The sequence below is a fragment of the Pongo pygmaeus genome, chromosome 4 (genome assembly GCF_028885625.2).
Source record: "Pongo pygmaeus isolate AG05252 chromosome 4, NHGRI_mPonPyg2-v2.0_pri, whole genome shotgun sequence".
In the NCBI taxonomy this organism is placed as follows: domain Eukaryota; kingdom Metazoa; phylum Chordata; class Mammalia; order Primates; family Hominidae; genus Pongo; species Pongo pygmaeus.
This window is the reverse complement of record NC_072377.2, coordinates 77,453,808-77,480,979: the sequence shown is the minus strand read 5'-3', so window position 1 is coordinate 77,480,979 and position 27,172 is coordinate 77,453,808. Positions and strand designations below refer to the sequence as shown.

At 40.6% G+C, this 27,172-nt stretch overlaps 1 protein-coding gene and 1 non-coding gene across 6 annotated transcripts in view; one reads left to right on the top strand and one right to left on the bottom strand.

The window, feature by feature from the left end:
• ARHGEF28 (Rho guanine nucleotide exchange factor 28) overlaps positions 1–27,172 on the bottom strand; it is a 312,580-nt gene that overhangs the window by 98,476 nt on the left and 186,932 nt on the right. For 4 of the 5 annotated variants that reach the window (XM_054486932.2, XM_054486933.2, XM_063664896.1 and 1 more), the window contains one exon: positions 4,804–4,925. In XM_054486932.2, the coding sequence (XP_054342907.1) occupies positions 4,804–4,925 (122 nt within the window). Of the gene's footprint in view, positions 1–4,803; positions 4,926–24,413; positions 24,592–27,172 lie in introns of those variants that run through there. The other variant, XM_054486935.2, reaches the window with a different exon arrangement.
• LOC129037685 (U7 small nuclear RNA) lies at positions 10,032–10,094 on the top strand. The gene has a single exon (XR_008502915.1). It is a non-coding gene; the product is annotated as a U7 small nuclear RNA (small nuclear RNA).

Below are 27,172 nucleotides of genomic sequence, written 5' to 3'. Positions count from 1 at the left end.
TATGAAAGATATCCTACATTCATGGATTGGAAGAATTCATGTTGTCAAAACATCTATACTACCCAAAGTGAAATACAGATTCTATGTAATCTCTATCAAAATTACAATGGCAATTTTTCACAGAAATAGAAAAAAAAATCCTGAAATGTGTATAGAATCCCAAAAGACCCAGAAGAGCTCAAGCAATCTTTAGCAAGAAGAACAAAGTCAGAAGCATCACACTGCCTAACTTAAAATTATATTACAAAGATACGGTAATCAAAACATTATGGTACTGACATAAAAACAGACACATGGGCACATGGAACAGAATAGAAAGTCCAGAAATAAACCCACACATAAATACAGTCAATTAATCTTCAACAAATGTGCTAAAAATACACAATGGAGAAAAGATAGATCCTTCAATAATGATACTAGGAAAACTGGATAGCTACATGCAAAAAAATGAAACTGGATCCCTATCTTACCACATACACAAATATCAACTCAAAATGCAATAAAGGCTTTAACATAAAACCTGAGACCATAAAACTCCTAGGAGGAAGCATAGAGGAAAAACTCCTTGACATTGGTCTTGGCAGTTATTTTTTGGATGTGACACCAAAAGCACAAGCAAGAAAAGCAAAATAAATAAGTGTGACTACGCCAAACCAAAAAATCTCTGCATAGCAAAGGAAACAGAAATATAAAACAGCAACTTATAGAATTGGAGAAGATATTTACAACCATGCATCTGATACGGAGTTAATACCCAAAATATGTAAGGAACTCACGCAACTCAATAGCAAAAACAAACAAACAAACAAACAAAAAAACCCACAAATAACCAGATTTAAAAATAAAGTACCTGAATAGACATTTTCCCAAAAAATGACACACACAAATGGCCAATAGGTATATGCAAAAGTGCTCAACATCACTAATCATCAGAAAAATGAACAAAACTACAATGAGATACCACCTCACACCTGTTAGAATGGCTATTACCAAAAGGACAAAAAAAAAAAAAGCTGACAAGGATGTGGAGAAAGGGGAATTCTTATACACTGTTGGGAATGTAAATCAGCACAGCCACAGTGGAAAACAGCATGAAAGTTCCTAAAAAAAATTAAAATACAACTACCATATGATCCAGCAATCCCACCTCTGGGTATATATCCAAAGGAAACGGAATCACTATCCCAAAGAGATGTCTGCACTCCCATGTTCACTGCAGCACTATTCACAGTAGTCAAGAGATGAAATCAACCTAAGTGTCCATCAACAGATGAATAAAGAAAATGTGGCACATATGATTTTCTGAAAATATAGGGATAAAAACAGTCTTTTTTTCTATTCTCTTACTCAACAATCAACACAGAACTTTTCTGTGACTAAATGTGTGGGGCTTTCCCCCGACATGCAGCAAGGAAGCAATCCACCACTGAATTTCCTCTAATTCAGTTCAATTCAATTCTGGCACTATCAACCTGGAGATGGAGTCAGGTCCCACAGGGCTCGGTCCCACGAGACTCCCCCCTACTTCCAATGACAACCACAAGCCCCAGATTGTTTTATCAACCAGCTATAAAATGGGGTTCCCACAGCCCCTCCTCAGGTTCAATCAATTTGCTAGAGCAGCTCACAGAACTCAGAGAAACACATTTCCTGGTTTATTATAGTGAATATTACAAAAGATACAGAGAACAGGCAGATAGAAGAGATGCTTAGGGCAAGGAACTCCGGAAGGGGCACAGAGCTTCCACGCCCTCCACAAGTGCACCACCCTCCAGGAACCCCTATGTATTCAGCTATCCAGAATCTCTTGAACCCAGTCCTTTTGGGTTTTTGTTTTTGTTTTTTTTTTTGAGATGGAGTCTTGCTCTGTCACCCAGGCTGGAGTGCAGTGGCGCGATCTCAGCTCACTGCAAGCTCCGCCTCCCGGGTTCACGCCATTCTCCTGCCTCAGCCTCCCGAGTAGCTGGGACTACAGGCACCCGCCACCACGCCCTACTAATTTTTTGTATTTTTAGTAGAGACGGGTTTCACCATGTTAGCCAGGATGGTCTCGATCTCCTAACCTCGTGATCCGCCCGCCTCGGCCTCCCAAAGTGCTGGGATTACAGGCGTGAGCCACCGTGCCTGGCCCATCCTTTTGGGTTTTTATGGAAGCTTCATTAAGCAGGCATGATTGGTTAAATTATTAGTCATTAGTGATCAATTTAACCTTCAGCCCCTCCTCCTTCCGTGGATGCTGGTAGGTGCAGTTGAAAATCCCAATCCTGTAATCCTGCCTTGTCCTTTCCGGTGACCAGCCCACATCCTGAAACTACCTAGGGGCTGCCAGCCACCAGTCATCTCATTAGCATACAAAAGACTATCACTTTGGAGATTCCAAGGATCAGTACAGTCATTCCTCACTTAAGTATGTAGATATGTTCTGAGAAATGCATCCTTAGTTTATCTTGTTATTGTGCAACCATCATAGAGTGTACTAACACAAACCTGCTAGTATAGCCTTCTACACACCTAGGCTATATGGTATAGCCTATTTCTCCTAAGCTACAAATCTATATAGCATGTTACTATACAGAATACTGTAGGCAACTGGGACACAATGGTAAGTACTTATATATCTAAATATAGAAAAAGTACAGTAAAAATATGGTATTATAATCTTATGGGATCACCTTTGCATATGCACTCCACCATTGACTGAAATGTGACAGATTCCACATACCTGCACACACAAACACACACATGCACAAACACACATACACACAGGAATATTATTCAGCCCTAGAAAAGAAAAAAAATCCTGCCATTTGTGAGAACATGGATGAATCAATACTGCATGATCTGACTTATATATGGAATGTAAAAATGTCAAACTCATAGAAACAGTGAGTAGAAGGGTTACTAGGGGTTGGAGGGTGGGGGAAATGGTGAAGTGTTGGTCAAAGGGTACAAACTTTCAGTTACACAATGAATAAGTTCTTGAGACCTAATGTACAACATGGTGACTATAGTTAATAATGCACTTTGTACTTGAAATTTGCTGTAGATCTTAAGTATTCTCACTACAAAAATAAATAAGTATGTGAGATGATATATGTGCTTAATTAGCTTGATTGTGGTCATTATTTCATAATATGTACATGTATCAAAACATTACATTGTATACTTTAAATATATATAATTTCTATTTGTTCATTATGCCTTAATAAAGCTGGAAAAGAATAAATAAATACTAGAACATGGCTAAAACACACCAAGTCCAATTACCCTGTGGTATGGTTTGGCTCTGTGTCCCCATCCAAATCTCACTTTGAATTATAATAATTCCCACGTGTCAAGGGCGGGACCAGTTGGAGATAATTGAATCATGGGGGTGGTTTTCCCCATGGTGTTCTCGTGACAGTGAGTGAGTTCTCACAAGATTTGATGGTTTTATAAAGGGCTTCCCTCTTCACTCAGCACTCATTTTCTCTCCTGCTGCCCTGTGAAGAGGTGCCTTCCGCCATTATTTTAAGTTTCCTGAGGCCTCCTCAGCCATGCAAAAGTGTGAGTCAATTAAACCTCTTTTCTTTAGAAATTACCCAGCCTCAGGTATTTTTTCATAGCAGTGTGGGAAGGGACTAACACACCCTGTATCTTGAAAATCTCAGAACTCCCACTGTGTCCTACACTCCATGACCCATTCTAGATTTCTATAACTAGGACTGACATTCAGTTAGTTTATACCAAAACAACTATACCAGTTATTTACAGCTGAAGTCCATTCTGATTTATTGATTTTTCTGTCATTATGACTACCATCCCAATCTGTGCTGCATTTGATATGACAGTGCTTTGTAACACAAAAAGAAAATGCAGAGATGTGCTACTAAAGGGCTGAAACTGAGCTCTAGATGGAAAAAAAAAAGTTTAGATCACAGAATATATCTATAAATAGGGTAAAATACATGCATACTAACAACATAAAAGGGTTAAATGTCTTACTGCTCAGTGAGTAGATAGGGTGGATCTTACATGGGGATTAAGTTTTAAAGTCAGTTTATAAGGCAGACATTGTGTTGTCAAAATTACCCTTGAAAATCCCTTAAATCCTCCATATATTAGTGTGTAGAAATCTTCAGATCTATAATTTTTATAAATACTAAAATTTGAAGATCACTGAGCTAGAGAAAAGAAAAAAAGACAAGAAGATGCCAGCACATTCAAACCATCTGCTTCTATGAGATTTAACTCAAAAGTCTCTATCAGGGACTGGGTGGAAAGTTCCAAAGGATTCCAGCTTCCTTATAATATGATACCATTCTGTATTAATATGAAAGCTCTACAATCTTACTACATGTTAATGGATGCGTTGTAATGATTAACCAAGTAATTTATGTGACAGTTTCCTATGGTGCTCGGACCAAGCACCTGCTCATTACATTTGCTGGATTTGAATACAAATATTGCATAATCAGGTCATATACATACTGTATTTTGAAAAGCTGTGGAGGAGACATTGGTCGCACAGTTGTCATTTCCTACTTGGGCCCCGAAGAAGAGCTCTCACACTCTTCCCATTTGGCAGTATCTCAAGACCCCTCCCTGACAGTGCCTCTGGACTGAGTAAGGTGTCTTGTGTTCTGAAGTAAGCACCTAAGTTAAATGCTTAAATGCTCATACAATGAGACTCCACAACAGCATCCTCCTTGCTGCTCTTAGGCTAAAATTGTCAAAGGAACACAACAACGCTGAATCTATTTCTTACAAACCCAGGTTTTGGAGAGAGGTAGAAATCATCCTGTAATGTCAGTTGGGCCTTACCTGATCAATCACCACACAGTTAGCATAGACTTCATCACCTCCATTCAGCATGTCTGAAAGCCGGCCTGCAGCAAGCAATGTCGAGGGCGGCTTGGATTTTTTTAGGACATCGAAGGAGCGATCTAGAGTACAAAAATGAAAACAGAGCAAATAAAGGCGAAGGGGTTTATTTTACAGTCAAGCTTTACCTTCTTAGACCATAAGAAAAAAGTCAAGTGCATTTTTTTAAGATGGCTTTTGGCTAGATTTTAAGAGCTACATGCAAGTAATTTTTCATCTATATCCAAACCTCAGCTATCTAGAATTTTTACGTAGGATGAAAAGTTCTAGATAGGTAAATATTTGCCCCCTTCAAGCGTTATTTTCCCCATCATTACAGGCCTTTGTAAAATCAATTAAATCTTTGTTTTCAATTTCTACTATATTTTTAAATTAAACTTCATTTCCCTTTATTAGTAACTAAACTTCAGGCCGGGCATGGTGTCTCATGCCTGTAATCCCAGCACTTTGGGAACCAAGGCGGGCAGATCACCTGAGGTTGGGAGTTTGAGACCAGCCTGACCAACATGGAGAAACCCCATCTCTACTAAAAATACAAAATTAGCTGGGCATGGTGATGCATGCCTATAATCCCAGCTACTCAGGAGGCTGACACAGGAGAAGCACTTGAACCCGGGAGGTGGAGGTTGCGGTGAGCCGAGACCGTGCCATTGCACTCCAGCCTAGGCAACAAGAGCAAAACTCCGTCTCAAAAAAACAAACAAAAATCATACATTTCCCTTTATTGATAACTAAACTTAATTTCCCTTTATTAATAACTTAGAAGTATTAGTGACTGTACTGTGATCCTCAGTTTCCACTGACATGCTCAGATTCAATGACCCTCTATCAAAGGACCCAAGAGAGTACACAGCCTAGCATTTCTGGCTTGGTACTGCTTGCTAACATGCAGAATCTCACACATGGAGAATTTGTCTTCTATTTTGGTTACAGAAATGTTTATGCTTGCTTTCATGTCTCAGCTTTGTTCCAAATAGATGAGGTTGCCTAAAATTGAGTCCCAGAGAGTTAAGCTGTTACTGTGTTTGTAGAGAATGGTCAAAGGCAATAAAACACGTTCGAGCTAGAATGCCTTGTGTCCTGTGACCTTGGCTAGTTTACTAGCCCTCCAGATATCTTCACAAAGTTTCCTCAAACATAAAAGCAGATTACTATTATGCTTTCCTCATAGTGTGGTTATGAGGACTAAGTGCATTCAGACATGTAAAGACTTGACACATGCCTGGTAAAAAGTGCTCAATAAATATTGTCAGAATTACTATGATATTTGTAATTATTATGGATAGCAATTTTTAACCATGTTCAGTGTGAAGTGCAAGGTTATTAATACTAATCATAGTGTGTTATGGTAATAACAGATTTTCAGTATGTGTAAATGACTTTCACAGGGCAGAGTCAATGTTATACCTATAGTAAATACCATCCTCACTTACATCCCAGTAAGTTTTCTTGAATAGGTACATAGGGATAGTACTGCTGTTATTCCATTAGAAATGTCACATGTCCCACTGCCTGTCTTATCTATATCATAACATAAAACCTGATAAGCCCATGGGAGTGAATAACTGTTGGGCTGATGTACCATGAGCAAAAAAAAAAAATCCATTCTTTCTTGGAAAGTAATGAGGACATCATAAAAGTTCCAAAGTTGTTTGAATTGTAGTTTCACAAGTCAAATGGCCCTGGCTTCAGATTCTGCTTCTAAATCTATCTCTTCTCCACACAGAACACTGAAGTGTGAGATTCATTAAGCTTCTGGAGGAAACATACAATGTTAAAGAAAAACATTTTCTTTTTTTTTTTTTTTCTTTTTTTGAGATGCAGTTTCGCTCTGTCACCAGGCTGGAGTGCAGTGGCGCGATCTCAGCTCACTGCAACCTCCAACTCCCTGGTTCAAGCAATTCTCCTGCCTCAGCCTCCTGAGTAGCTGGGATTACAGGTGGGTGCCACCATACCCAGCTAATTTTTGTATTTTTAGTAGAGACAGGGTTTCACCATGTTGGCCAGGATGGTCTTGATCTCCTGATCTCATGATCTGCCCACCTCAGCCTCCCAAAGTGCTGGGATTACAGGCGTGAGCCGCCATGCTTGGCTACATTTTCTTGTTATATACACAATGTATTCTTTTAGCAATTTCTTTTTTTCTTTTTTTTTTGAGACAGAGTCTGGCTCTGTCGCCCAGGCTGGAGTGCAGTGCGGTGGCATGATCTTGGCTCACTGCAAGCTCCACCTCCCAGGTTCACGCCATTCTCCTGCCTCAGCCTCCTAAGTTGCTAGGACTACAGGTGCCCGCCACCATACCCAGTTAATTTTTTGTATTTTTCAGTAGAGACGGGGTTTCACCGTGTTAGCCAGGATGGTCTCGATCTCCTGACCTCGTGATCCAGCCGCCTCAGCCTCCCAAAGTGCTGGGATTACAGGCATGAGCCACCACGCCCAGCCAGTCTACACTGTCTTAACTGCAATTCTGAAATCCAGAAAGCTCTGAAAATCAGAATTTTCCCCATAAGTTTGGTTCAAAAACATATTCTGTGGCACAATCTGACCTGAGCCCACATTGGACCATGCATATTCTTTATTTGCTCTACTTGGTGTCAATGTCATACATTTTGCTGCAGAAATATTAATACACTTGATGATAGCATTGCCCCAGTGTCTCCTAGGGGAGTCATATCATATCAGTATGAACACCAGGCCAAAAAAATCTGAAAATTCTGAATTCCAAAACAAATTTGGTCCCAAGAATTTCAAAGAAGAGATTGTGGGTCTCTACAAAATCAGCCATATTAGATATTAGAACAACACTTCCCAAGCTTTTCTCATTCTTCTACCAAATTCACAATTTTGCCATATTTACATATCACCTATATTGTTTCATGAATATATTCACCTATATTCTTTAGTACCCATCTTTAAATGGACTCATCTTTTTTCTTTAAATAAAATTAATTTTAAAAATACCTATAATATTAAGAAAAATCTTATCCCCACTATACATAGAAAGCCAATATTATTCCTGTCAAAAGTAGAAGGGAAGGCCAGGCGCGGTGGCTCATGCCTGTAATCCCAGCACTTTGGGAGGCTGAGGTAGGCAGATCACAAGGTCAGGAGATCAAGACCATCCTGGCTAACATGATGAAACCCTGTCTCTACTAAAAATTATAAAAAATTAGCCAGGCATGGTGGCACACACCTGTAGTCCCAGCTACTCAGAAGGCTGAGGCAGGAGAATTGCTTGAACCCAGAGATGGAGGTTGCAGTGAGCCGAGATTGCGCCACTGTACTCCAGCCTTGGCGACAGAGTGAGATTCCATCTCAAAAAAAAAAAAAAAAGAAGAAGAAGAAGGGAATTATATGAACTGAAATCATGCAAACAAAACAATGAAATTAGATTCTGACTAATGACTATCAAAACTGAAAGTCTGAGAGGGCTGCTCTCCCTTTGTTGTAAAGGGAGATTCTGAAGGATTCAAGAAATGTTAAAGATGCAAGGATACCACACTGAGACTTTCTCCTTCAATCAACAGAACGATCAAAAGAAAATACCTGCATGACTCTATGATTCAATGTCATCTTTGTGTTTGTGGACATCTCCAAGATGGACTATTCCTAGAGGAATTCACCATACACTTTCAAAAAGTGGCCCATTTCAGGTGTGGTGGCTCACACACCTGCAATCCCAGCACTTTGTGAGACTGAGGCAGATGAATCACTTGAGCCCAGGAGTTCAAGACCAGCCTGGGCAACATGACTAAACCCTGTCTCCACTAAAAATACAAAAATCAGATGGGTGTGGTGGCGCACACCTGTAATCCCAACTATTCAGGAAGCTGAAGTGAGAGGATTGCTTGAGCCTGGGAGGTGGAGGCTGCAGTGAGCTGTGATAGCGCCACTACACTCCAGCCTGGACGACAGAATAAGTAAGACCCTGTCTCAAAGAAGAAAAAGGAAAAAGGAAAAGAAGGAAAGGAAGGAAGAAAGGAAAGGAAGGAAGGAGAGAGAGAGAAAGAGAAAGAAAGAGAAAGAGAGAAAGAAAGGAAAAGGAAAGGAAAGGAAAAAAGAAAGGAAAGGAGAAAGGAAAAGGAAAGGAGAAAGGAAAAGGAAAGGAGAAAGGAAAGGAAAGGAGAAGGGAAAGGAAAGGAGAAATGAAAGGAAAGGAGAAATGAAAGGAAAAAGGAAAGGAAAGGAGAAAGGAAAGGAAAGGAGAAAGGAAAGGAAAAAGGAAAGGAAGGGAAAGGAGAAAGGAAAGGAAAAAGGAAAGGAAAGGAAAAAGGAAAGGAAAGGAGAAAGGAAAGGAGAAAGGAAAGGAAAGGAGAAATGAAAGGAAAAAGGAAAGGAAAGGAGAAAGGAAAGGAAAGGAGAAAGGAAAGGAAAAAGGAAAGGAAGGGAAAGGAGAAAGGAAAGGAAAAAGGAAAGGAAAGGAAAAAGGAAAGGAAAGGAAAAAGGAAAGGAAAGGAGAAAGGAAAGGAAAGGAGAAAGGAAAAGAAAAAGGAAAGGAAAGGAGAAAGGAAAGGAAAAAGGAAAGGAAAGGAAAAAGGAAAGGAAAGGAGAAAGGAAAGGAAAGGAGAAAGGAAAGGAAAGGAAAGAAGAAATGAAAGGAAAAAGGAAAAAGGAAAGGAAAGGAAAAGGAAAGGAGAAAGGAAAAAGGAAAAGAAAGGAAGAAAAGGTGGCTTAGCCCATGTCATCATCCTGTCACTCGGGTAATGGCTCCACGGAGACAGTAAGTCTTGTGAAGGACGTCGGTGTGCAAGACCGTAATCCAGCATAATCTCCTCTCTACTTCTGTCACCTAGAACCTGACGTGTAGATTTAGGCACTTGCTGCAATCATTAATAACATTGGCACAAACATCCTTTTGAGTATTTTTCTGAGGCATACATAGCCTCTACTTGTCAAAGGATGCCTCAAGACAATAGGATCTAGAAGTGAACACAGACTCACAAACCAGAAAATGACACAGACTAACAGGACCACCACTCCTTTATTAACTTCAGCACTAGCCACTGCAAATAATGGGCTTAAAACCAGCAGAAGACTGATCGTGAAAGGAAAATAAGCCTTAAAGAACACTTTCAAGTAAACATCAGCTACATATATTAAAGTGGCTAATTGCTCTACCATGTTTCAGCCTATTCAAAGGAAAAGCTATAATAGTTTCATTTTTTTTTAAGTGTTACAGCTCTTTTCAAATTTGTCTAGCAGGCTTTTTGGGTGAGATCAGAAAGTCCCCAAAAATAGTTTCTTTTTTTTAAAGGTATCTTTTCAATATTTTCAAGAAATATGATTTTATCACTTCTATATGTAATTACTCCAGTAACAAATTAAGTGAAAAAGTTATTGACCCCAAAAATGGACTGCTTTTTCAATGAGCATATAGAAATAATTTGCAATAAGAACCAGCTACTTGTTTTAAATTAATGCTGTCTTATAGGAAGTTTTTCTTAGCTAAAAATTAACTTTATAGTTTTGTTGATAACATTAATTTTTAATATTTGGTAAGCATATATTTCAAAGACAATATAAAAGTAGCCTAAGCTCAACTCCCATTTTAAAAAAATGGCTGCAGATTTTAAATTAGTGAAAAACACTAGTGTGTTGCAGTGGTTAAAAGCATGAGCCCTGGACTGCCTGGGTTCAAGTCTCTACTCCACCATCTATTAGCTGTGTGACCTGGGGCAAGTTACTTAAGCTCTCTGTGCTTCCATTTCCTGATCTGTAAAATAAGGCAATAATATATCCATCTCATAGAATTATTGTGAAAATTAAATGAGTTAATATTTTAAGTGATTAGAGCAGACTCTGACATAGTAAGCACCCTATAAATACTTTATTAGTTATGCTTCCTAAATATTTAAAAAGTAAATGAGGTTGCATAATTTTAGTTCTGATTCTTTTTAAAAATAATGTCAACCTCTGCTATAATGTTACACATTCAAAAACAACCCAAGGCCACTGGCATGCACAAAAAATTCCATTTGCTTCACAAAGCACATTTAAAATGTTGTGACTTTTATATCAGACTTAGCTGGTGTTAAGAAATTTTGAAAAATTTATCCTGGACATGGTTAACTGAAAAACTTAAAATGTGAAGAGAAAGAAAAGCCATCAAACTGCCCATAGGATTTACCGCCAAGGACTGAAGGATGAGCTCTCGTGAAATGGGAGGGATTATAACTGCAGGATAAAGTCAGACAATCAGAGACAGCATTTCTCAAGAACAAAGGCAGGATTTCAGAAACTAAGACGTCCTAACATGATGAAGTGGACTCAGGCCAGCTTCTCACTGCAAAGTGCCTGGAGGATAAACAGCAACTCCAAGGGGATCCCCAGCTCTCCGCTCTCCTATTCTCACTGCTTTGTAATGTGATCTAGCTGACTCCACAAGGGCTCCGTGAGGTCAAAATTTTCATCAGCCCATCCTTCCTGTACTAAATGCTCTAATCAGGTGACACAGGGGAGACAATTGAAAGTAAATAGATTCCACCCATAGAAAGAAGGGGAATTGGAACTAGTAAGGGGGAGAGGGAGAGGCAGTTGCAGATGCCTCCCTTCTGACATTTACAACTACTTCAAGTCTAGCAGGAAACAGTTAATGGCACAGCCCAGCCTAGGGCTTCTTCAACTGATTTCCAACAAAATCCACCTCTCCCTTAAGAAGCTAAGAGCCTTGTAGCTAAAGCAAAATGTGGCCTACTTGACTGGTTATGTAAGTGACCCACGCCCAGACATAAACAAACCCAGCTAAGGCAGTTTTCTGCAAACCTGCTGCTGACCTGGTTTGACCCACTCTGGATGCCAGAGTGCAAAAGTCAGGTGAGGGCCTCTCAGTCCAGGTGTCTCTTAACTGTGGCTGAGTAAATGGGTTTCATTCATTCATTGTATTTTAACTCTAGACCTTTATGAACAGCAGAAACGTTCACTGAGAATAACTAACCACCATAAAATGGGTGAGCCTTACTTTAGAGTTCAATTCCCAACACTCTGCTGAAACAGTGCCCATCACGGTCACCAAAGACCTTCAAATGACAGAACCTATAGTCAGTTCTCAGTCGCTCCTTCTGTGACCTACGGCAGTATTTAATACAGTTGATCATTTCCTGTCCTTATCCTCCACGACACCAGGCTCTCTAGGTTCTCCTCCTACCTTGCTGGCCTTTTCTTCTCAGGCCCCATAGCAGGTTCCTCCTCATCTTCTGGATGTTGGCAGGTTGTACTACTTTAGGGTCAGTCCTCAAACTCCACCGTCTCCACTCTTCCCTTGGTTATCTGACAGCATGGCATCACACACCATCATATGATGATGACTCCAGTCCAGGTGTCCAGACCACTCCCCTGAGTCATAACTATCCCCTCAATATCTCCTCCCAGGTGTCCTAGCAGTCATTTCAAGCACAACAGGTCCAAAGCTGAACTCTTGATTCCCACCCCGACACCCAGCTTCTCCTCCCAAAAAATGGCAACTCTGTCTTTCCTTGGAGTCACCCTTGACTGTTTTCTTTCTTTCACAACTGGATTCAGAATCTGACCTTTCTCATCACCTCCACTGCAACACCAGGCAAGCCTCCACTGTCTTCTTTCTAAACTGTTACAACAGTAGTCTCTCTGCTCCTACTCTTGGCCCTCCATAGCCTTTTCGCTACAGGATAGACAAAGGAAATCGAGTCATGTCATGCCTCTGCGAAATTCTCCAGTGGCTTCCCATCTCGTTCTGAGTGAAGGCCAGAGTTTTCCATGACCTACCGTGCCTCCCGTTGCCTGCCCCTCCTCCACTGTCTCCCACCCTCTCTGAAGCCCTGCCCGCTACTCTGCTCCAGCCCCACAAGCCTCCTTTTGCTGTTTTTGCCTCAGGCCACTTGCACTTGCTGCTCCACCTTCCAGCATGGCTCTTCCCCTGGATATGCAGATGCCTTGCTTTCTCACTTTCTTCTCATCTCTGCCCCAGTGTCATCTTACAAAAGAGGCTCTCCCTGATCAACTTATATGAAATGGCAACCGCCAAGCCTTGCTTTATTTTCACTCATGCCCCTTACCATCACCTAGCATATTAGAGATTTATTTGCTTGTTGTATGTCATCTGCTTCCTTCTACTAAAACATAAGCTCCATGAGAACAGCAACTTCAAAGACAGTTTTGTTCACCATCTCCCCAGTACCTAGAACCATACAGGCAGGCAATGGATAATGAATATTCACTGAAGAGATAAATAATTTATCATCAAGAACAGAAAATTATCTTCAGGTCTAGTAATGTTTTCTCAGATTCTGAGGTTTTCTTGTAACCTCAGGCTCTCCTTGCTACACGTTGTGATGGGAGTGTCACTGTCTTCTTTCATTCACTTATTCACCCATTCATTCATTCTTTTTTTCAACACTTACTGAGTGTCTACTGATCACCAGGTACTGTGCAACCTGCTGGGCCCAGGACGAAGCCCTCAGCCTCTATCAGTGACTCTTAAAAAAACATCTTCAGGCCTGGTGCGGTGGCTCACACCTATAATCCCAGCAGTTTGGGAGGCCAAGGTGGGTGGATCACCTGAGGTCAGGAGTTCGAGACCACCCTGGACAACACGGCAAAACCCTGTCTCTATTAAAAATACAAAAATTAGCCGGGTGTGATGGTGCATGCTGTAATCCCAGCTACTCGGGCAGCTGAGGCAGGAGCATCGCTTGAACCTGGGAGGCAGAGGTTGCAGTGAGCCGAGATCATGCTACTTCACTCCAGCCTGGGCAACAGACTGAGACTCCATCTCAAAAAAAAAAAAAAGTCTTCAAAGCCCAGTGAGTATTGTCTATTCCCCAGGAGGTCCCCTGACCCAGCCAGGAGGCTTTCCTTCTTCTCTGAGCTCTTTCTACTATCTCTGTATTTTGTCCTATGTCATCTATCACACTCTGGTGATGAGAGTTTTATTTTGCTCTTCCTGGTAGGATAAGTAACTTCCCGACTAGGGTCTCAGCTACAAACAGATTGTGTAAAACACCACAATACCATGCACCTCTTATGCCTTCTGGTAGCAGTAGCCCAAGAGTATTACTGTTAATCCTTTATTTAAAATATCAGATAGGCTACCCCTTTGCTAACAAAAGAATGGGATGATCAGGCAGATATGCAAAGTAAAGGTACTGGGAAGAAAATATTAGGAAGAAAAACATTAAAAACGAGGAATTAGATGTAAAATATGAACTACTATAAGAGTCAGCATCTCTGGAACACCTGCTACACACTGGGTAATTATACCAGATACTACTACTATTGTAACTAACATAACTATGGTGCTTACTCTGAACCAGGCACTGTATGATTAATATTTATTAACACATTTCATCCCCAAAACAATTCCATCTGACAGATGAGGAAACTGCAGTGCTATTTAAGTAACCTCCCAAGGGCACACAGCTAATCAATGGTGGCTCTCTGCACACTCTGCTATGTAGTTCAAAGTCCTTTATGTAATAATTAGGGTTACCAAGTATCCTATTTTGAACCAAAGAAAATGGTATTTGAGCAATGTCTGGTATTTTTCCATTAAGAAGTTTCATTAATGTGTTACAGTGTGACTTGTACCTAGGTACGTTCGCCCACTTCCTGGCCCTGTCCTATTCACCCCTGGCAGTTTGCTGAGTCTTGCTGAGAAAACATTCATAGATCAGTAGATACATTATCTCATTTTGTTTAAGAGCACAACAACATTCAAGATACTCAAGACTCAAAGACCTAAAAGATAAACTAAGGTGTCAACTGCTATTTCTAGGTGATAAAATATAAGCAGTTTTTATTTTCAACTCTTTACTATCTGTAATTTCTAGATTTTTAAGAATAGCCATCCTTAGATCTAAAATAAGAATCTGAAAAAGTCATATTTTTAAAATGTGCCTCTTAAGTAAAGCTGTGTAATTTTATGCAAAATGGTAGGTTATCAGTAAGTCGACCATATCTGATAATATATGTATAAATGTATTAACTGGAAACGTTTTACCCAAGAGCATACAGAATTGTTTTTAACCATCTGCCAAACTTACTCTCCATAACTGCATGAGTCATTATCATATTTGTTTTGTAGACAAGAAAGCTAAGGCCCAAGGAAAGTGATTAACCTGCCCAGGTTATTAAGTGGTTGAACCAGAACGCAAACACAGTCCTGACAGAGAGCAAAGCCCAGCCGCTGCGTATACAATCTCCCAAATTTCCTCATTCAAAGGGACCTTCACCAAGTTCTGAAGTTTATAGAAAGTCCTTTTTCACCAGTGGTCTTAGTGTGACCCAGAAGAAAGGAAAAAACCTACCCTCACAATGAAAGTGAACATTTCTGAGCTGGGTGCAGTGGCTCATGCCTATAATCCCAGCACTTTGGGAGGCCAAGGTAGGAGGAATGCTTAAGCCCAGGAGTTCGAGACCAGCCTGGACAATACAGCAAGACCTTGTTTCTACAAAAAAAAAATGAAACAAATTAGCTGGACGTGGTGGTGCATGTCTGTGGTGCATGTCTCTGGTGGTGCAAGCTACTCAGGAGGCTGAAGCGGAAGGATCACTTGAGTCCAGGAGTTAGAAGCTGCAGTGAGCTATGTTCTTGTCACTGCACTCCAGCCTGGGTGAGACCCTGTCTCTAAAAAAACGGGGTGGGCGGGACATTTCCAGAGGTAAACTAGCATTCATCTCCTCGCCCATTCCTCTTCTAATGTTCTCTTAGGATTTTTCCTGATATTAGTCTTGGCCATACTCTTCTGAGTTGGACCTGAGGTTACAGAGAGGATACATCCAAATTCCAAAATTATCCTCAGCCCAGGAATTTCCTGTGGGTCATATGTAAGCTAAAGTAACTCTGTAGATTTTAATAGGTAGCAAGAATATCTGAGAGAACCCAGGGAACCTCTGTTCACCAAACTAGAGTCTCAACCCAAATACCCAATTCACCCTCATAACTTACCTAACCTTCCTGGGATCCTTTAGAAAGAAAAGTGGTCCCTGGAAGGAGATCAGGCCTCTCAGGGCAGTCCTGTTAGCCACAGAAACAGCTGGGGACAAAGCCAGTGGATTCCAGAGGTGCTGGGAGTGAGAGCTGTTTCTCCAGCTCCTCCTTCCCCCCTCCTAAATAGCAAGTACACTTTGGGTCTCTAAAACCAGACCCTTAAAAAGAGTCCTATTCTACTGTTTTCAAGGAACTAATCAAAATTATTGAAGAAGAAAACAAGCCTTTTCCCTTATAATAGGGGAGAGACATAGGGGGAAGTCAGGAGAAGATGGGGAAAATGCAGGCCTCTGAGAACAAAAACCAATCTTTCCAAGTCCTCACTCCTCATTGTAGTAGCATAAAGTAGCCTTCAAGACTCCCTACGTTTATGTTTGGAAAAAGGACACTTGAATGTATAAATAACTTTTTTCTTCCCTTGCTTCCCTCAAGCAATCAAGCAGATATTCAGTCATGTGTGGTGTGTGGACTTTGGCATGATTAGATTTAATCAACAAGCCCGTTCCTTCTTGATGCAGTTCTCCAAGGCCTAAAGCAAATTAGTCCACATCAAGGAAAAATTGGCAAACTGAGAGGGGAAGAACCTAATATATAAAAACACCATGATAAAACCAAAAGACCTCAAATGAAGTGGCGGACTCTGACAAGACCACTTCAAGTGACTCCAAAAATATAAACAAACTAATGAGGAAGATGCCCCATATGTCATCATCACAAAGAACTCTATGAATACGTCAAATCGCCTATAATCTTATGGAAAGACACTGGCACACAAAATGATTTTGTTTCTTTCAAATTCATGAGGAGCTCTATTCTCCAGTGCCTATCCCTAGAGCCATATGTGTTTCGGCCCCCCTAAATATCCTCAAAAGTAATTGAGTTCTATAGACAAAAAACTATGCTAGCAAAATAGAGAATTCTCCATGGAAATGTACATTTTTTCACTTATTTTTTATGTGTCCTCAATAGAAACATTTTGAATGAATGAATAAACGGAAGAATGGCTGAATGAATGATGAAAGCCAAGTACTACCTGGCATTCCTCCAAATTGTCCTGTTTCTTCTGGTTGAGAAGCCCTACTTAATTCCTGAATCCTGTTTCATTATCCTGAGCAACTCCAAGACACCACTGGGTAGGTAGGGATGAATGACAGCTGGATGTAGGATTTGTCAGCATTCATAACCAGGACTCTCCATTGTCAGGGATGACACTGACCAGGTAGACGAGACAAGTGATTTCCCTACCTCTGCGTAACAGTGTGAAATAAGCTATGGGCTACTCTGAGGGTAGGTGGGTTTTTCCTGTTTCCATCTGGGGCTCTGCAGTGGATCACTTTGCAGGCTACCCCACACCATCATAAGGACAACCATTACCAAGCACACATGCAGGAAGAACAAGGTCAAGCAGCGGGGCCAGGCTCAGCTTTCCTGGGCCACTCTCAGGTGCCTACATGGTGAGAATGGGATCCCATAAATCCTGAAGCCCTCTGAGAAGAACAGGAAGTGGCCTGAATTGAGCACCTGTGGACTGCCATGAGGCCCACCATGGTGCAAAGGAAGAGACCAGATGGCAGACGTTTCTAGGGGAAGCATCTGGGTCAGCAGCCAGGGGAAGAGAGTCCAAGGTTTCTGTAGGGTAAGAGCCAGGGTGGGGCCAAGTCAGGGTGAAGCCAGAAGGAGAATCACCAGGTCCTGACTAGCACCACAATCCCAGCTGCTGACCTTTATCACAGATGCCAGAACACCCAGTAATAAAGCACTCATGCCTCAGGGAAGAGCCTAGGCCAGCCAAGCCACAGCAGAACCCAGGAGGACCCAGGAGGTACAGTGTAGATTGAAGGATTGGGACTTTCCATCCCTCCACCTCCACCCCCGATTAACCTCCACTGTCGCCAGGAAATCACATCCAACAGCAGCTTGACAAGGAAGAGTAGGAGAGGGAAGAAACTTGAGACACTGAATATTTTACATAAAGATACTGATCAGTCACCAAAAATGACTATTTACGTTATTGTATCAGACCAAGTTTTCTATATTAGGCTAAAATATATCCTTTCCCCTCCCCTGCTCCACTGCCTATAGAGTGGGACCCCATGAAGATGATCAGATCAATTGTAGATAAAGACTATCTGGGTGTAGTGTGGGTAAATTTATGCCACGAGGCACTTTCAATATTTACTGCCTACTTTCTGGGATCCAAGTGCCGGAGATGTGATAATGGGCTGGCCGCCTTCAAGGAATTCAGTGTCTTAGGGTATAGAGCTTTAATAACAGCTGTGATACAGTAATGAGAGGGCCTTTCCTAAAAATATACGCAAGGCAGAGTGACACAGGAGATACAATGCTGAACTCCAAGGTAATTCAGAGAATGCCTCCTGGTAAAAAGGACACTCAAGCTCCATCTTAAACAGCAAGTTGGAGATTAATAGTTAAAAGTGGGAGAAATATTCACCTGACTTTGCTAAAACAAAAATAAAAGAGGGAGTGAGGGAGATGTACGGAAGGAATGTAAGGGTAGCTCACAAAACTAAAATAATTAAGCATCCAAGCCTTGAGAGGTAGGAACCTGGGCAGCAACAAGGGCCTGGAACAGGCAGGACCCTCTCACTCATCTACTTCTCTTTACATGTTTGCAGTATTTCCTCCTACTACAGGCTGGTTTCTTCCAGCTAACGGTTTTCACTCCAATCTATCCAGCATTGCCACCCAAGAAAGAAGACACTGCCATCCAAGAAAGAAGACATCGCCCACCAACCTCCAGTTTGAATAATCCCAAGGAAGGATTCGGATTGGCTATGCTTAAATCATGTGCCCAACCCAGGCCAATCATTGTGACCCAGGCAGGAGAAGTGCTGTGATCAGCCTAGTCTGGGTGGGGTTCCCATCCCACTGCACTCAGCAAGGCAAAGTTACATGAAAAGTCAGCAGCATCATTTGGACCTATGGCCAGAGTAATGGAGGGACCACCTTCTAAAGAGCAAAGGGAAGAAACATACTAAGCACGCAAAACTAACCATCCAGGCCAGCACAACATTTGGTACCTCTCTGCACTTCTGTATCGCCATGAATCAACAGGCCACAAGGCTAGGCTATTTTCTATCACTTTGATACATTCTATGTATATCTGACTCTGTCCATTTGCTTAGAAGGAACATCCTGCCATTAAAATCCCACCAAGCTCACCACAGGCTTACAGGCTATTGAAATGACATTCTTTTTATGATACCCCCAACTTGAACTAGTCTCTTCATCTTGAACTTTGACAGTAATTTTTCCTGATCTCTCGTATGGGACTTGATCACTTTCTACTTTACTTAATTAACGTATCTGAATAAATAATCATTTGTCCTTCCCTAAAACTAGGAGTAATGGAGAGGAGTCCCCTGAACAAGAATATAGTAAATTATAATACTGTCTCCCTTCCACCTGCAGAGATTAATGGAGAACGATACCATGTCCAAGAATTTGAGCAGCCAAAAATAAAGAAAAATTTACTTTCAAAAATTTGCCAAAGTGTTTGTTTAACTAAAGGGAGCTTTGAGGGTATGCAACCATGTTGTTTGGCAGAGTTTGCAATGGGCCTCCTCTACTCTGCTGACAATGGTAGGCCTCTAGGCAGAGTCTGGAATTGAAACTGCTCTGTATGAGGTTAAACACTCTTTTCATTGAGAGCCAAAGAAATCTTAGCAGGTTATGTCACCTTTAGAAAAATGTTTCTCTTCCTTAATAAGGATTTCTCTAGTGACTTACTCATCCTATGGTATTCAGCTATCATTTGGGGAGTTTTTAGACTGAATACTTACACGCATATCCACATGCATGTGTACATCTGATGAAACTTGACAAAAGGGAGGGAAAGAAAAAAAGACAAATAAGGCCATGAGATAAAAGTATCTCACCTTTAAAAATCATTAACATTTCTAAAATGTCATCATACCTCTGCCTACTTACTGTGTCAAGGATTATTTTTTCAGATTAGGTACCTGCCCTCTAAACATTAAATGAGCTCATGAAATAGGCCAAAACAATGGTCTCAGGGTCTTAGTTCTCCATTCCCAGCATGCCTAATCTCTCTAACTGTATCTTTTTGTCCGGGACAAACCTGTAAACTTTCCAGGCCACAGTGGAAAGCACTCCCAGCCCCTTCTTTTCCCAATTTATCCTATCTCTTCCTCTCCTAAGCCAACCATCCTGTGCTCCAGGTGTCTGTGCATCTGTTCCCAATCCCAATCCAATGATGTGTTTAAGTACTCTATCTGTGTATAGGAGGAAGGTATCAAGATGCACAAACAACCCTACCATCTTGCTCCTCCAGAGTCTCCCCCTGTCACTTCTCCTTCTAGTAAAGATACACAAAGGAGAGGGAGAAGCTAAGATGGGGAGGCACAATGACACCTTTTGAACCCAAGGTAGCTACCCATTGAAGTTTACCATGCCTTACTGCTACTAAGAAGTAGTGAAACATACCAGGAAGGACAAAGCCTCTCGAGTGTCCTGGTTCTTGGCCTGGCTCTGCCATTTATTAGCTCTAATTTGTGGCAACTCATTTCTCCTCTCTGAGCCTTGGAGACCCCAACTAATAAATGAAGATGACAATCACATCTAATATACAGGTCTTTTACAAGACAACATGTGCAAAAAACACATTATTCATATGTCATTCTTTCATTCCTTCTCCTTCTTTATTCTACCATGGTTATTGTTCCCTGTGTTTCCTGGTATGACTTTGGGAATAACTGTAAAACTCAGCCTCAGTTTCTTCCCCTATAAAACAGAGACAATATCTATATTACAGAGTTATTTTGGGACTCATATATCATAGATGTAAAGCATGTACTATAGCTTAGTAAAGAGTAGTTATGATTAATAGGGTACCATATAAATATTAGTTATTTTTATTATGATTAGAGAAAATATGATGCTATCTAAGCTCTCCAAGGTTGTCAAGGTTTCTGGTATGCATTGCCTTCTTTGGCAATTGTAGCCTGGTTTTGTACCAGCAAAAAGAAAACAAATGTTCACACTATGTGTCATTGGAAAGGCAGCATATGATATGAGCTGGGGAAGGAGAGAACGAGGGAAGTTGCACAAGTGGATAAGAGGCATAAAGGAATAAACATTTCAACATTTCCTGGGGCCTAACGATTTATACTAAAGTATACATTTTAAAGATTGAATGACAATTATGAGAACCTTGGGTAAAGCCAAATTCCTATATTTTTCAATCTTTGATTAATAAGCAATAAATTTCTTGATTGAATCTCCTATTTAAAAAAAAAAAAAAAAAAGAAAAAAAACAGGAAATCAGGCATTCCTGGAGCCCTTGAAGTGGAACAGTAATGGATTCTGGCCCACTCCAATCATTAACTGCTGGGCTGCTAGTACGGCCTGTCCTGGGGCTGCCTATGCAAGGAACAAGCCAACTTTTGCGAACCCTAGGAGTACATTTTGGGCAGCCTGGTTTTAACTGCTTTCATCGTGCTCTGCTCTGGACATGGGTCATTTCCAAAGGCACTGCTTCTAAGTCACATCCTCTTTTCTTCCCGCTGAAGGCATGAAGATAAGAAAGTACTAGATATACTTTTTAACCGAAATATGGTATTAGCGAGTTTCTGCTAATGTTATTTTCCTGTTACCAAATCCTTGCTCTAAATTTTCACATCACTCCCTCCACAAGCCAGTAATATATATGTGGTCAGGACAAGGAAAGAACAAGAGAGCACATCAGACACTATTTCTGACCTAATTCAAGAGAGGTTTGCCAACAAGCCAGTAATTCCAAGCTCTCAAATCCACCTTCATGATTTCTCAGGTGACTTGAACCTACATATGAGAATGATGTTGGTGGTGATTGGAAGGAAGGGAAGAATGATTAAGAAATTCAAGCCACCTCAGTTTTAAAGACTGACAAAAATACTTATGATATCCTCTAAGCGACAAGAGACCACAGTTCACAAACTGGCCATGAGGCTAAAAAACCAAGTCCCTTGGTATTTCTTCCACTATATGGAGGGGGCATGTCTGGGTCCTGGGAGATGGGTCCCGATTTTAAGATCCCTGTAAGCAGAGACAGCATCTGTGAGGGTCATTACTTCACCATACCCTCAAGAACAGTGCCTGGCACCCCCCACCCCAGATGTTTGTTGAACATATGAATAACACCCCCTCACATCACTGTTGCCCTCATCTGTCAAATAAGGGAATTGGACCAGATCATCTCTAAGGCCCTTTAGGCTCTAAGGATCTGTGATGCTGGGACTCTGTCAAGCTAGCATTACAGCATGACCAAACCCACTCTTCATAACTAAATCACCATGATTTAATAAAGAATGCAAGTGTGGAACATGGTCTAACAATCCCCACCCACCTCGCTGCTACCAACCTTATTTTCACTCATCTTTTATCAGTGGCAAATAGTTAATCATTTCCATATCCCAGGTACCTGCTTTCACTTGAATCATGTTTAATTTATACATAGCTATGCTATGACTTTCTGTTGCTTGTACTGGCCACGCTTCAACTTTGGATTTAAAAGAAGAGCATGATGAATGCATTCCCTACAACTCCAATGGACTCTCAAAGTTCTCCACTGGCCTCCTCATCATTAATCCCATGTCTCTCCAGTGTTAGGCTGCCCAGGCCCCAACAACATTAGGCCACATAAATACAAAACTAAATAAAGCAGATTACAACCCAAATTTAACTGGGTTAGAATTGACACAGAGATTCGGTAGACTCTACAGAATGGTACCTATCCTCAAGAAGCTCTCAATGTACCAGAACTGATAATATTCACTCCAAAGTAATAATGACTTTGTGTATCTCCTCCCTCAAAAACAATTTACATGGTTTTTTATTTACTATTCGGGAATAATTTCAAACTTACAGAAAAGCTGAAGGATATCCACTATTTTTTTAAAAAGAAAGCTGAAAGAATAACAGCAGCACAAAAAAATAGCAATATATACTATTTACCCAGATTTACATATTGTTAACATTTGACTCCATTTTCTATTTGTGTACAAGCTTGTTTTTATAAGCACATGCTTGTGCTCATATATATATATATATATATACCCCCTGAATCATTTAATAGTAAGTTACATATATCATGGCCTTTTAATATACGACTGTATCCACCAAAGATACACAGGCTTTTGTGTTGAAATTTTTTTCAGTCTGTTCCTTGTAACATCTATAAAACCAATAAAATAGAAAAATCAATTTTCTTAGATAAAAAATAAAATTAATTTTTAAAACATTAATTTTAATGTCTTAAAATAGTATATTGAATATAAGCTATTAAAGTCTTCAATGATAGAATTTGAAGGATGGCAGCTGAGCAACATGAAAAATGTGTTCAGGCTGAGTCTTTCTACTAGCCTAGATGGTAAATGCATCTTATTCCTGGGGTTGGCCTTGATCTAAGCTAAAGAGCAAACAAGCCAAATAAACACTTCTATTGTATTTCAGAAGGAAGAAAGAAGATGCTTGAAGCTAAGCTGGTTTGCTGACAACTGCTGGCGTCCATCCTCCTCTGGGAGAAGCACAGGGTGACAGGGTAAGCCATCCTGCTCCCTAGAACAGGTATGCTCCCGAAGGACAGCGCTGCAGAGGCAACCCGCTTAGAAACACCTTTTCTGCTTGTAAGCTTGTGAAAATGTTCCTTTTCTCCTTGAATTAAAAACATAACCACACACGTCCCTGCACAAGACAAGAACGGGGAAGGATTACACACTATCTTATTTTTTTAAACCTCGGAAGGCAACAATCACCGCCAGCTAAGCCCAGCCGAGGATGGGACAACAGCTTCTCAGGGCACTTTTTCTACACCTTAACACCAGCTTGCCCCTTGTTTCCATGGCCCACACTACAAGAAGAATGGATTGCAAGTAAGAGAGAGTAAGTAATGTAAACCCATTCCATTATCAGTCATGCTCAGATAAATGGCTCTTCTTCCTTCAGCAGTAAGGGATTTTACTTACTTGATAATTATTTTTAGTAAACTATTTAATATGTGACTGTATTCTCTGAAGATATACAGGCTTTTGTGTTGAAAGTATTTTTTTCAAATCCTTTCCTTATAAACATCTATAAAATCAATAAAATAGTATAAAATAGAAAAATTTTCTTAATTACAAAAATTTTTTTTAATTACTATACACTTGAAAACTAAAACAAAAGATGCAGAAACTGAGTATGAAACACATGCGTATTCTCTGCAAATCCCACAAAGACTGAACATGTTTAAATCAACAGGACTCTTTATTGTCAAGGTAACTCCAAGGTAATTCTGATTAAGTGAATCCAAAACATTTACCTTATACTAAACTCCCTTCTTTTTTTTTTTAAAGAGAATTGCACATACATAATAACACCAAGGTAGGTAGATTCAAAGTGAAAGGAACATAAGAAGAATTAGTAGGTTTGCCTCAGAAACCTATATGTATCTGTACAGTGAGAGTTTTATAAAGGCACGTATAAACACGCGCTACATTGGAAAAACACTCTGGCAAAGAAACAAGGAAAAGAAAGAATAGGATGTCTGGTTTTGCCCGTGAAGGAAAGAAAAGATACCGCAATCTACCTTGTTTGGACGTCCTTCTTCGAATCTTCATTTTGGGAAAGGAAGGCCACGAGTAGTTAAAAGGTGAGTCGGAGTCAGAATCCATCTTTTTGTTTTGGTGAAATCAACAGATGAAACAGTAGAGACTCAGGAAGAACTCGGGGCGTCCCCAGCCAGGAGGCAAGCCTCCCCATGTGATGTAAAGGGAAGGAATGAGACTGGATGAAATAGCTCCTGCACACCAGGGAGGGAAAGGCAATAAATGTTTTGCTTCCTTCAGGCATTCAGGCGTGTAGACCGACAAGGAGGCTGTAAATATTAAAGCCAAACTAGGGAAGTAAAGGAGGGAGAAGCGGGGGAGCTAAGAGTGGCTGAAACACTGCAGTCCACTTATTCAAAAGGTCATTGGGAGCAAATGAATCATTAACTCCCCTCTTCTGGTTGCTGGAAATGGAAATGAAGGAGGAAGGTAACTGGGAATTGAAAGAGAGCTGCCTGTGATTCAAGAAAAGCCTCCCAATGCAGGCTTGTTGTCCTCGGAGTGAGAATATTGCTTCTCAGAAGAGCTACCCGGTGCCGTGTTAGATAAAGGTTGAGGTTTATGTGTGTGGACAGCCAGAAAGCTTGATCCCCAGGCAAATGAAGGCCAGCAGACTCCAGGAAGAGCTCTTTCCAGAGCAGACTATTCTTTCATACCATTAGCACCTTGGGCAGCTTTTCGGATCTAAGAACCAAAACAGCTCTGATAATTCATTTAACAATCCAGTCTCACCGCCCTTTTAATCCTAATGTGGTTGGAAGTTTTAACTTTTATATAGATTGTACTCATTTCATTAGATTTATACAGTGTCATCTACCACTGTTTAGCACAATTGGGGTGTTTCCATATTGGTACTGTCACCAAGTCTGGCCGTCAATCATCAGGATTTTGGCGCCTTTATAGCTCTGATCTAAACTTTCAGTCCATCTCAATAGAGCTGGTGACTAATTTACCACAAACCAACAGTTCTTGCAGTCTCCCTGAACAATTCTCCAGTAATTAGCATTCAGGAGAAGCTCATTACTGCCTCCCCATAAATCGTGGCACTGCTCAGGCTCACTTCTCCGCTTCCTATAGGCACATAGATATGCATGCCCCAAATAAGCTCAAGCACAACAGCCGAGATCTGCAGTGGAAAAAAAGGATATCCCAAATGTTATCAGGCAGTCTCTTTTAAGCATTTCTTTTAGTAGCAACAATAGCAAGAAATGTTTGTTTTGTTTTGTGAGGTCACCTGATGTCCAAATAAACTAAAGGACATTGGAAACAATACGAGGATCCATTAAGTCTGCAGATTTAGAAGGTGACAGTATGTGTCTTAATTAACATTCATTTCTTTGCTTCAGTTATTTCCTAAATTGTCAGTCTTACTGTGCCACGCTGTGTAAGAAAATAGCTGCATAGCCGGCTCCATGGAAGCTAATCCTGTCTGATTGGGTAGGGGTTGAGTGAGGGGTACAGGGAGAAGAGGAGAAATGGGAGAGACCACTTAATTTCAAATTTAAATCAAAATCAGAATTACATAAATCACTGCTGTGTTTTTATATAGTTTGTCACATAAACATACAACTAAAACAAAATACAACTGGAGTAGTTACAAACATTGCAACTAAGTGGAAAGAAATATTGATACATTTTCTATTTTGTGGCTTTTTTTTTTTTTTTTTTTTTTTTTGAGACAGGCTCACTCTGTCGCCCAAGCTGGAGTACAGTGGCAGGATCTCGGCTCATTGCAATCTCTGCCTCCTGGGTTCAAGCAATTCTCCTGCCTCAGCCTCCTGAGTAGTTGCGTCTACAGGCATGCACCACCACACCCGGCTAATTTTTGTATTTTTAGTAGAGATGTGTTATTTCTATGTCAGCCAGGCTGGTCTCGAACTCCTGACCTCACGTGATCCACCCACCTTGGCCTCCCAAAGTGCTGAGATTACAGGCGTGAGCTACCATGCCAAGCCTGTGGCTTTTAATTTGATGAATAAGTACATATTATTCTCAACCAGCTGGGTATAATTACAAGGATATGTAACTTTCAGCCCTTACATCCAGTAAAAGAGTTTTAGTCCATATGGATCTTTAATTAGAAAATATACCAAATCTTGTGGAAGAGCATTTACATTCACTCTCAATTTTAGAGCACAGAATGGTGCCTAGGACACTGTAGGCAATTGCTGAAAGAATGAATGATTTACAATAGTCGGTCTCCCATGTAAATGACCTTTACCCTGTGGATGAAGAACCTTTACATGATAACTGATTAAAAACACATATTTTGACAAAAACATCTACAAGAACTATTATAAAGTATTTAAAATATATATTTGTATTTTATTTAGCACAACAGTTGTAAAAAGGACAGTACTTCTGGGTAGAGAAAACCCATTGTTCTGAGGCTGCAGACAATGATGGGAGTGTGCATAGGTCTATGGCCTTTTGGCTGCTTCTAAGTTCTCTGGAGACCAACGAAAGGGGACCTTCACTAGTGTGGACAATCACCAAACCAAAATAGTGTTGGATCAGGAGACACTGTTATTTTTCTTCAGCTCTACTTGCTACCATTAAAGAATCCTTTGAAATGCAAAATTTCCAAGGCAGTTAGAAATACTAAAGTCCTCATCCTGAATTGGTGGGAGTGGGTTTTGTAGCTCCTTGCTACACATGCTAAACCTCTACTATACCATCCCCTTAACTAAAGGTATAGGAATACTATACTTCTTACAGTTGACTGATGCTATGGGAAAGA